Source organism: Fulmarus glacialis, unplaced genomic scaffold (assembly GCF_000690835.1).
Source record: "Fulmarus glacialis isolate BGI_N327 unplaced genomic scaffold, ASM69083v1 scaffold7757, whole genome shotgun sequence".
NCBI classification, from domain to species: domain Eukaryota; kingdom Metazoa; phylum Chordata; class Aves; order Procellariiformes; family Procellariidae; genus Fulmarus; species Fulmarus glacialis.
The window spans coordinates 2,193-14,200 of record NW_009223752.1 but is presented as its reverse complement, the minus strand read 5'-3'; the positions used below and the strand labels follow the sequence as shown (position 1 = coordinate 14,200).

Below are 12,008 nucleotides of genomic sequence, written 5' to 3'. Positions count from 1 at the left end.
GATAGTGATACCTGAACATCCAAACCTATCAACAGTGTTAGATAACTAACAAATTTACAGTACTGAGTAGGCAGCATCATTATTCCACCAAGCCTTCTTTTCGTAAAAGTGTAAGGTGTTGTTTGCCAGTCAGGTGACAACAAGGACCTAGAAGCTACTGCCATTGTTGGCAACTGCAGAACACAGAACTACTAAGGCTGGGCTGGTACTGAAATAATACCTCATAAGGTTGTCTCCTTGCAGGCCCTCCCTGCATCTCCACTTGGAGAAAACTGAAGGGGAAAAAAAAAAAAAAAAAAGAAAAAAAAAATCTTGGGCTGATGTCAGCTTCTCATTACAGGAAAACAGTAACAAGCTCCAAAACACATGTATTTGCATACCAGAGGAAAATGATCCTGAATATGAGAAGACATGCAGTCTCAGAAAGTCAGAGAACACATTTACTAAAATCATAGATTTGTAGTAATAAAACAAAATTAGAGAGACTTTAAAATAACGAAAGAGATTACAATTATACCAAATAATAAAAATGTCCTTTGACTGCTTCAGATAGTTTCCACCTCTTTGTCCTAGGTTAAGCTAGAATTTCACACTAATAACTTAAGACAGTTCTTTCTGCTAAGAGGACTCCACTGAGTCAGTTCTCCAACAGTTCACAGCTCTGCAGCAACAATACTTTAACCAGCACAAAGAAAGGACAGCATAATGGAGAAATACATGACCACATACGAACGTACGGCAAGAAAACTTCTCTCATCAGCACTGCCAGTTTCAAGCGCTTGTGAAACTGCACCCTAAGATTCTTTGACTGGCATTTCTAATGTATACATTTATTAAATCCTTCCTGGCTTCAGGCTACTTCTCTTTATTATAGTCTTGAAAAACAACATAGACATTTAATAATTCCCACAGTATAAGACATAAGGTTTTACAGACTTCTTCCTATAGGCACAATTAATCTTACTGTGTAATCGTCATATAAAATATAGACCATGAAACAAGGAAAAGGAACTGAGCTATGGCTTTTATGTCCTAGCACTTTTTTTGTGGTTGTCTTATCGGACTTGCTATAAGGTGTTCTGCAAAAAGTGTCAAAAGAATTGTCTGAGTTTGAGTGACCTAGTATATGCACACCCACAACACAGACATGCATATTAAGTTTGTAATACCACACATACTGTAATATCCCATCTTGAATAAAGGGTATTCCCTAAACCACTGGCTATGCCTCTCCCATCACATGATGCTTATGGACTCTTCTTCAGCTAAGAATTGTTCACAGCTATTCAAAGCATGCAAGAGACCTTTCTTTATCTTTCTGAAATAACCTTCCCATTTTATCAGCAAGAAAAGAACCCAATCCATAGAGCATCAAAATCACTGGTCTCTCTTAACTTTGAACTGAAGAAATACTCTCCTTGTGGAAAAGCTCTGAGCTCTCTCCTTACCTAAGCCTTTAAGCCATGAGTAAAGAAATGGGTAAAGTTTTCTACCCATGGGTAGAGTTTTCTGTGACAAGAGTCCTGTTCACCTCGTTCTTTTCTGACACTTGGCTTGCTCAAAAACTTGCAATTTAATGGAACATAGACACACATTCATGTCAATTAAGACAAAGAATAAAACAATCGGACTGAGAAAATCATATCCCAATTTGCCTCTCATCCTAGCTGGCTCTGGAAACCTTCAAGCACAAGCCTAAATTTACCATGACAAAAAAATAATTACAGTTGGCATACTGAAGGCTTCCAGAATGTCACAGGATAAATGTCCATTAACAGATTGTACAGCAGATCTGTCAGTCTAGAGAGGAAGCCTCCAGGAAGGGTACTTTAGATATAATTATATTAATATCGGTTTCTAGTGTTGCATATTACACAAGATCATTTGGACAAGTCAAACTACTGCAGAACAGGTCCCCAGCACTGCCCAAAGCTCCACCTCTTCCTGGTTTTGAACTTATTACGCAGTCGCAGAGGGAGACCACTGCATAAGATGCAGCATGAGTATACCTGTCAGGCTTTCTTATCTCCTTATGCCATGAAAGGAATCTCAGAAAAGATCATGGGTTTGTTCTCACTTGTTCTTGATGGTTAATATTATCCTGAGATCCAGACTGGGAATCAATCAATTGCCTAAACAGGCCAACCCAGACGGACCTTAACGGCCAGCCAACCAACATCCACTTAATGAGGCCAAGCTCTCTCTCCCTATCTGTCAGACTGAAATTTTTGAAGTCAGGCAAAACTTAGCACTAAACTTACCTAAATCAAACAACTGTAAAACACATTGTTCAGTTTCTTCATACACATTCTGTGGTGACCATACTTGCTACTTATCTACACCAAGGAAAATGGAGCATTTTTCTTACTACAGAGGGGTTTGCACTATCAGTGCTGAAGTCCCCGCTAAAAATAATACCATCTCCATTTCCAATATTACACTTTTTTTGCCTTCTCATCTCCAGGTTGGTATCTGTCCAGGAGCTGCAAAAGAGCTTCTTAACCAAATATAAGCATTTCCTGTGCAAATCTTTCTCTTCTGTTAATGCACAGGATGATGCACATTTCACAAGGCACAGGACCAACCTAACACACTACTAGCCATACGGTAGTATGTACCTTATATACGTTAGTTCAAGGCATCATGAGGAATTGAAATGGAGTGGCTGTGCAGTTATTTCTAAGTCCATCAGGAAAAGCCTGAGATACATTTCAGCCTTGAGGCTGGGTGGGCAGAGAAGGCTCTGAAGATCACCCTTACCTTCCCCAGAAAATGTTTGCGGTACAGCTTGGCTGTAGGGTCACTCTCCAGTTTCACTTTACCACTCCAGGGAAAGGGTACGTCAGACAGAGTTGGACTCAAGCTGGAAAGGTTGTGGCTGGTCCCTTCAATCCAGTAGCCCCCAAACTGGGGTAAGATAATGAGAGGATATGGCCACCCTTTCTGCAATACCTATTCAGAAGGACACAGAACATGAAAGCTGAAAGGCCAATAAGCTGAAAGGCCAATAAAGTCCAAGGAAAAACAGAGGAGAGCAGTACTAACTCACCTCGTGGATGCTGGGGTAAGGAATATACTCCTCTTCTGTCTGAAATCAGAAGAGACCAATAGCAAAAATGCGTGACATTATCTAAAGTGTTATGCTCCCATGATGGTGCAAGCTGTGCCCTCAGCTTCCACTCTGCCCTAGGCCATCTTTAGAGTTTTATTTTAGGATTTAAGGTTAGACCCCATTTCCCAGTCTCAGCATTATAAATATAGAACTTTGAGAACAATAAATTTAGGAGTCAGATTTCACCCACTTTCCTCCTTGAAACTACACAAAATACAGGCATGCATAATGAGGAGGTACTCAAACTATAGGTGAATTGGATGAAGTTAGGAGTGAGAGCCTTTCTCCTTTCCTTCCACACAGCGTTGGACAGCTGCAGTCAGAGATGACAGTAGGGATGGCAGAAATAGTATTGTATTTACAGCGAGATCAAGGTTGTGTCATCTCCATAGCTAGACCTGTGGTATACAACCGAGCAGTGCTGAGGCATGACTGCAAGAATAGGAGGAGTATCTGAGCAACTTTATGCCAGCTGGATATGCCCCTTCCATCACCACAAAGAGCACTGACTATCTCTGTCAGAATTTCAATTCTTTATGTGGCTTTTTTTTTTTTTTTAAGGTCATCCCAAGATTGAATTCAAGGTCAAGGTTGATTTTAAGGTTACTATGCCTGAGCTGAGACTGAAAGAATGGAGAGGAAGAGTTGAGAATTTAAAGAAGGGAATCTGTTCTTATTGGCCCAATATTGAGGGAAACAGACCAGCTTTCTAGTAGCATCTATGAGTCCTCAAGCAAACTACTGAAATAAATGCAATGTGGTTTCATAAATATTATTACAGCTCTTAAATTGAATAAAATTTAATAAATTATTTAGTCAAAACTAAGATTGTTAATAATACTAAATGCTTATTGGAACCACTTAAATATGAAAAAGGAAGTATTGATTCTGTTTCAGCTACATAGTTTCACCCTCTTGTGCAGCAACTTAAAAAAAAAAAAAAAAAGACAAGCATATATATGTTCTTGAGCTGTTTGTAGGCTCCCTGTTCACTCCAAGATGAAAATACACTGCAGGCCAGGTCAGTTATTATCTGCCATTCTCAGCAACTTAGGAGGCAACAATGACTTGGCCTGACCTTGAGAGGAGCTGGAAGGGAACATCTTTGTTCATCCAGACGACTCCCCTGGAAACAGAAAGTCACAGACAGTGAATCCTATGTTTTACCGTGTCTGTTTCACTTACCCTCTGTGTCCTTCTCCATATCCCCAATATGTATATTTTGTCTCTCTCTCTAATCTTCTATTTTATGCCAGTTTGGAAGTTTGGAATAAACAGAAGGAGTAAAGCTAGAACTTGGCCAGTCCCCTAGTTTGGCATTAAAACTGAAAAGCCCCCCCACCTTACATCTCTTAAGAAGCAGAAAGTTGGCAGAAATCAAAAGCAATCTCCTAAACTGATTTTATTATTTAACTCTCTAATCTATTCTAGCTACTTTACTTCCTATCCCAAGCAATAAAAAAAGGAAGAGGTAAAGACAGAACGCGAAAGAACAGTATTTCAGACCATTCATTCCTGTTCTAGTCTTCCCTCTCCCTTGAAGATACTGTCAGGCAGAGCATTGAGAACCTCACAGTAAGGTTAAGAGAAGTAACAAACATTTGTTTTGAGGATTAGGGCTAGGCAAGAAGACTTTTAAGCAGCTTATGTGCCTTGCTTCCACCCACATAAGGGAACAAATCTGTCTCCTTCAGGTAAGACAGAAAATCAGAGCTGCTCTCCATCCATGCATCTGACCAGTGCAACAGACTCCTGCAGGCAGCAAGGAGCCACACAGCAAAGCCCTGCACATCTGCCTTCCTAGGCACCATTACTGTGAGGTGGGTTAGAATGGCAGGGCAAAAGACTACTGGATGCTTAGTTTCTTCCTGAATCAGCAGCTGGCGTCCAGACTTGATTCTCTTTCTTAAGGCTACTCCATCCTCTGCCTTCTCACCATGGCAAGACTAGCTCACTTCCACCGCACTTCTGCAGCAGAAGCGCACAGGAATAGGAAAATTTTAGTGAGGACAGCCCCAACATGGACTGAGCAAAGGCCTAGAACAAAAGAAGCCAAACAGATATGGGGCCAACAGGCTCCCATAAAATGCTGGCCATAGTCCAAGTGGGCATCAATACAGACAGAAGAGCAAGAGGCAAAATTTGCATTGTCAGATAGGAAGCTGAAGACCAGGATTTAATTGTAGCTTTCTCTTACACACAACACATGAGTATTCAACTACTGCCACCTAAGTCTTGTAACTCTCATAGCAGAACATGATGCTAAGACTACTTTTTTATACACCATCAGTGACTGCTTAATGGAGTGGCTAACCAGGGATTCCAGACAGGATAAGCAGGTCTCGACTTTGTTCTGAAAATAAGCAGGATCTGATTTATAACAGCTGTGTGTATGCAAGTATCCTACAGTGGAACTAGCTTGTAAATTAGTATCTGGTAGAAATACGGACATCTGAGTGGAGCTCTACAATGGAGATGCAAGAGGCTCAAGAGCAAAAGTTTGGAGCCAATGCTCCAGCTATATAGGGTGAAAAAACTGCTACTATAGCAACAACATTAACACTGGGCAATAGCAACATTAGATCGAGGATTAATAATTATCAGGATGCTCCTTGCAGGAGCAACAAAAGAAGAAAAAAAAAGGCAAAAAAAGACATCCATTACACATAAAAACAAGGTTATAAAAAAATGAGAAAGCTTATTAAAAGAACGTAAAAATAAGCCATAAAAAAAGCTAAACCTTCATGAAATGATGAGGAGCCAGACCTTGAGCTCACAACAAATGCATAACGCCTTCAAAAAACTCTTAGAAACACCAGAAGTAAACCAGTATGGCTAAACTCCAGAGTAAAGGAGACTAGTAGGAGATGCATGAGGGCATTCTTCATAAGTCTGAAATTGAGTTCAAACACAAAAAATAGCAATAACAACAAATTTTAGTTGGTTAAATATAAAAACACATGAGCAAAGCAAGTGAGGAACAATCTGCAGGTAACATAATAACAGCAACAAAATTATTTCCCTTAACGATATAAGGAGAAAGAAGCTTGCCAAAATGTCTACAGAGTGATACAGGATCAAACTATAAAAGCTGAGCTTAGAGAGAGTTATCCCCCCCAAAAAAAATTTTTGTTGTTGTTTGTATTTTCAACAGAGGAGCCTGAACAAAGACCAGCTTAGAACTATTCTTCATAGGGAAACATCAGAAGATCTGTTTCAAATTGCAGTATCAGTAGGCAGCACTGACAAAATGAACAACAAATTACCAGGACATAGTAGGTTGTGAAATTAAGATGGAACAGAGGCTGACAAGTGGTCTTTACCTTTTGCAGAGGTAGTATTAACCATTTTGCATTTGGGGAAGTCATAAAGCTGAGAAAGTGGAGTGCATGAAATGTAAGTGCAAATGGATGTTTTGTTGATGTGATCTGGAGTTGTTGAGGCTCATGAGGAAGCCTAGGTTCTGAAACAGGGGTTTTGGGAACAGTTCTTTGGGGCAAGAAAGTCCTATACTCTATCAAAATAGGATTGAGACAGGAGAGACATGCAGGTACAAAGCAGCCTCAGCCTTCTGGAACAAACTGTGGAAAGTACCGGGACAAACTTGCCATGCACCGGCAGATTTCTGCACACAGAATTGGAGGTTGGGAAACTGCAATTTTGTAAGATCTCTCTCCCCTTCCTTGGCATTTTTGGCAGATCTGATAACTGCAAAAAGTTTCCAGTTTCAAAGGAGGTCCTGATAGAAGACCTCCTCTCAAAGAGGCCTAAGGGAAAACTTCCTGGGCTGCTGTAAAGGAGCTGCTGTTTGTCTCGGAGCCTCTACAGAGAGTGGAGGTATGTGCCAGCACATTCCGTGACTCTGCACTGTTAAAGGAGCTCCTGCTAGCCTGCGAGCAGAAGACATAAGCCAAAATCTACCAACCTCTCCTCTAGAGTGAAGCTTAAGATACTGACAAAGATCTAATGCAGCCCTGGGCCGTGTAGTCCAAAGCTTTATTTTAGAGGGTAACCAGGACCGCAGGGAACTTTTAGCCTAAGTTGTTGAAGGGTCAAAGCATGGGCAGAACAACTGGTTGCTAATCACAGTCACTCCTCAAAAGGGAGAGGCATAAACTGTAGCAGTCTCAGCCACCTGTTGAGACACCCTTCTGGTTTGGTTCAGTTTGGCTTGCAGCATTGCCTCTCAGGAAAGACTTTCCCTCACTGTCTCCCTGGGTAGCTTACTGGAGACAGCATCGGTCTGGGAATCTGATATTCCCTGGGTCTCGTACAGGGGAAACACGTGGCCTGAGCAGGATGAAAGAACGGACGGCAGAGGAAAAAGTCATCCAGACCCACAGCTGGGTCCAACATGGCGTAACAATGCTATGGTAACACATGTTTTTTATGGGACAAGAGTGGTGCCTTGAGGGGACGAGTTTAAAACGGACAACCTAGATATAAGAGGGGATACAGGAAAAAAAACCCATGAAGGTAGTTGTGAGAAAGTAAGACTGAAGGATATGTTGAAACTGTACGAATGCAGAACAGAGGTAGTGCACATCACACCATAAAACACTAACGCAGGTAAGTGAAAAGGGATTGGTTATACAAGTATGTGAAGACCTAAAACATCTGGGTTTGTTGGCTGAAATAAGATTTGCTTGCTTTTTAACTGCTTGCACTGCAGAGCAATCTAGGAACAATGTATTCCTAAGTGTCCTTAACAAAGTATTTATTGTGACTTCGCTACCTCTGTACACATAGAACAATGCGGCCAGTAGCCCATTTACTTCAAGTAATGATTATCAAGAATAAAAAAAAAAAAAAAAAAAAAAAAAGGCAAACTTCATTCCCAGATCTCGGGGACAGGTTTCATTTGAAAAAGAGAGCACAAATTTACCTGCTAATTCATCACACATGATGTGAAATGGCTATGTTAATTTTCAGTCAAACAATTATACTCCAATCCGATTGTTAAAGTACTCAAAAACTCATCCTATCCTGTGGCTTTGTTGTTGTTATTTTACAGGAGAAATGTCCAAGTCTCCTATTTTGCCTTTTACTCACTTGATTGCTAACGAAAATCTCAGATTTAATTTTCAAGAATAATTCAATAAATCTAAAGGATAGCCAGAGTCAAATGGAAGGAAAGAGAAAACAAAAACAAACAAAAAAAGAATAAATAAAAAATTAGTAAAAATGTAAAGAAAGATCACAACAAATAATAAAAAAAATATTGGGGGGGAAGCTTTTTCTGTTGGAAATGACCTCTCTTCCCTTCTTTCAAAAAATTGCTGTCATACTTAAGCAGCAGTTATTAATTCTCCTAGTGCAAGTCAGGTGACAAAATAAGCTAAATCAAAAAGAAAACCACCACTATACAGTCTTAATAATGGACAGCTAAGAAACCAATATAGATGCAAAATTAGGTGGTCTGTGTATGTTGGAAATCCTCATCAGCTCCCTCTGTTGTATCTCTAACTAAAGACGTCCAAATCCAGTGAGAGACAGTTTTCATATGGTAAACTGAGAGCTGAGGAACACTGAGAATCTTAAGCACACAGTCTTCCAGTAAGGAACATCTGCTAGTGATTCTTCCTTATACAGATTTCAAAAAGCCTGGAAAGCATTGTAATACCTTTTAACATGTGCTTGAACTGAACAAGAAGCTCTGCATGCTCAAGCTTACTTTCTAGCACAGAGTTAAATGAGCCAGGCACACTTACAGTGCTTGTTATTCTAAAGCGCTGAGCATATATCCCAAACAGTTTGGGTGTCAGTACAGTGGTTTCAAGGTCTGTGTCTGTCTACACATGAATATAGAAGATATACCTTCAGCCCCTCCTTCCCCCACTTCTCCTTTCTAGTCCGCCAAACAGTACTTCAGCCTCATAACTCCGTAGCATTTTGCTGCTACCTTCAACCTCCTCACTTTTATAGTCCCACCAAAGTCTTGCATTTTCCTCATATCCATAATTTGATCACCCAAATTCCAGAAGAGAAGTTAATTGTTTCTTATAAGTTTAATTCCTGCACATAATAAAAGGCAGGTGTTATGTGCCATGTTACGTGTTACGTGTTACGTTAAGTCAAAGTTAACCACAGCACTTTAAAGAAGGTGTACCACTCAGAGAAAATATTGGTAGCCGGTAAGGATGCTCCGAGAATAGATCATCTGAAACATTTAGTTTTAAAGATTTTGTTGTTAGATATATAACATATATAACATATTATTCTATTACTATCTCTTTTTTTGGTAGGGCAGGGGTTTTTTTTTCCCTTTTACTCTGTTTTAATTTTATAATGTAATATATGCAACTAAACACATGTATTTCCATAAGAGAATTAAGCCAGAATCCTTCTTGCTTGTGCAAGTTAAAGACAGGGCCCACAGTAGTTATTTATTAAACTGTTTGACCTTGCTAAATGCAGTTATGTTAACATCCCATTAATCACCTGTCATTAGCAGCTGCTACCCAGCAGAAACATAGTTTCCTGAAGAAGATGCCAGAGATACTTTAATGCAACTTTGATTTTCTCTCAGAACCACACTTCTGCAAAGAACAGACAGAATTATAATAATTTGTGTCTATTCCTTCCATCATGCTGGTTGGAAAAATAAACACAGGAAACACTTTTGAAACTCCATTTAAGAGTAGGTATAGGAGCTTGGGCCTAGAAGAGCTAAATATTCTGCAAGCCCAAATTAAAGGGTATTGGGAGTGAAGTGACAAGAAAACAGTGGCTGATTATTTGTTTGGCTATGAAAGTGATCCCAAAGTTTGACAGAATAACTTCTCCTTACCTGCATTTTTTCAATCATCTCAAACAAGTCCACAGTCTGTGAAAAGGAAAAGACAACAGGGAAAAGAATTTAATGTTTGCAGAAGCTAACGTTATCTTCTGTGGTAACCCAGATATTGGTTTCCTTGGTTTCCATGGTATCCTTCCATGTTTTGGTACAGAAACTACTTGCTCACTGAAGACAAGGTGGAATCGTTCTTCCCTAACTGATAGCATGGACAACACAACTGGCCAAACTGTCTTCAGCTTGTGTTGAAAAAGCTTGACCTGGAACCTGATCAGACAGGTATCAGGAATTTCTCTCTTTCAATGGGTCAGACTACTGACTTGATACAGTATAGCATGAGAAATGATTAAATGAACAAGTTTAGGATTCTCACAGAAGCGGGCAACTATAGCTACAACACATGCACGCACACGAGCTTGCTTTCAGTCACTTCTGCTCAGTGGTTCAAAGCACATTCCAACCCTGAGCCAGAGGAACATGGACTGCCTTTACCTTGTTGGGGACAGCAGGAGCAAGAGCACATGGAAAGCCTTGGGTGGGAGAGTCTATAACACCACTGAAGCAGCGCACCCCCTCCTCAAACCTCCTGCAAGAGACAGAGACAAAAGGGTTTTTAAAAAAAAAAAAAAAGGAAAAAGAAAAACTTCTAACTCTTGGAGAAGTCAAGATGCCAGTGCTTGCCTGCAGTGCCTCCTTTGCCTTCTGCTTCCTCTCCCCAGACCATTTCTTGCCTATGAGGAAGCCGTCATTCCCTCTGAGACTCCCTGAGCTGTCTTAACTTACCACTCGCCACCTGCAAACATCCTGGATATAACAGCAAAAATCTTCTGGCCCTGACTGCTGTGTGTCTGTTCACACGCACTATTTTCCTCACAATTGTTGTGCAAGTGCTGAATGATCTTTTTTGCCAAGTTCCTCCTCTATCATAGATTTGCAGCAGAATAAAAACAGGTCTCATAGGAAGCTTTGGGATCAGATCTCAAAAGTGAACAATATTAAAAAGAGCTGAAAGTTCTGAAATATCGCTGAAATCAGCACCTAAAGAACAGCCCCAGTTGCCACACCCTGGGTATTAGTTTCCAAGACAGGATCATAACAGAGATGGTGCCAGAACAGAACTGATACACCCTGCAGGAGAGATGCAGGCACAGTTACGTGTTACCACTGCTGGTAAAGCGAGTGTGCACATTAGATGGGCTCTTGTCTGCACATTTTCCACTGAAAATATATTATTATTTTGGCCCCTGCTGGAGCAGCAGTGTATACAAATATCAGCAGCACTTATCTGATTTCATAGAAGAGAAAACAAAAAATAACACACACAATACACTGTAGTTTAAAAGACATATATTGCATTGTCCATTGCGCTACAGACAGTGTCGCTGCTAGCTGCAGCTCTCCGACTGTTAGCTAATAAACTTTCCATGCCATTCACAGATTTTACTAGCAGTCACAAATGGGGTTTAAGTCATGGTGAAGGTCACGTAAGTGGGGCTGGGAACAAAGCCCAGGTTTCTAATACAAGAGACAAGGCTCATCCGCTCTGTAACTCAATCATGAATTGTTTGTTATGTGATCATATAATGCAATCATGAATTGTTATCCTCTAGCTGTTAGATGCATGACTCCTACTGCTTCCACGCTAAGAGATAGGTATCTGTCAGTCACACAGACTCTTGCTTTGAACCCAGTGGCTACATTCCCTGTTGTATGGAAGTATAATATATTTCTGTTGTCATGAAGCTACACTCTATTACAAGCTCCAAGAATCTCTATGCCCACCAATTCTCTGACAATTCATAATTTATTTGTGTAGCCCGATGGCATCATGTAACTTGTATATAGGCTGATCTACACAAAGTAACACAATGCTTCAATCCCACAATTTTCTCCTAAAATTCAAATGAGAGAGAACTGTGTAATGCATCTAAAGATTAAATCCATAATGTATATGGGAGGGAAGGTGTAGGAGTTAATCTTGACATCCTCACATAAATATTGGAATAGTTAGATGGCAAATGTATTTTAAATGAATATTAATACTATACCAACACATGCTTTGCTTACTCTTTTATTCATTTACTTGAAGCATGTTTGGGA

The 12,008-nt window shown here is 40.1% G+C and overlaps 1 protein-coding gene across 1 annotated transcript in view; it reads right to left on the bottom strand.

Annotated features, from left to right (window-relative positions):
- RAP1GAP (RAP1 GTPase activating protein) overlaps positions 1-10,488 on the bottom strand; it is a 31,278-nt gene extending 20,790 nt beyond the window's left edge. The window contains exons 1-5 of the mRNA XM_009581903.1: positions 10,401-10,488; positions 9,903-9,938; positions 4,191-4,238; positions 3,050-3,088; positions 2,761-2,952 (exon numbers count right to left, since the gene is read on the bottom strand). Of these exons, the coding sequence (XP_009580198.1) occupies positions 2,761-2,952; positions 3,050-3,088; positions 4,191-4,238; positions 9,903-9,920 (297 nt within the window). The 5' untranslated portion in view covers positions 9,921-9,938; positions 10,401-10,488. The remainder of the gene's footprint in view (positions 1-2,760; positions 2,953-3,049; positions 3,089-4,190; positions 4,239-9,902; positions 9,939-10,400) is intronic.
- Between the last annotated feature and the right edge of the window lie 1,520 nt (positions 10,489-12,008).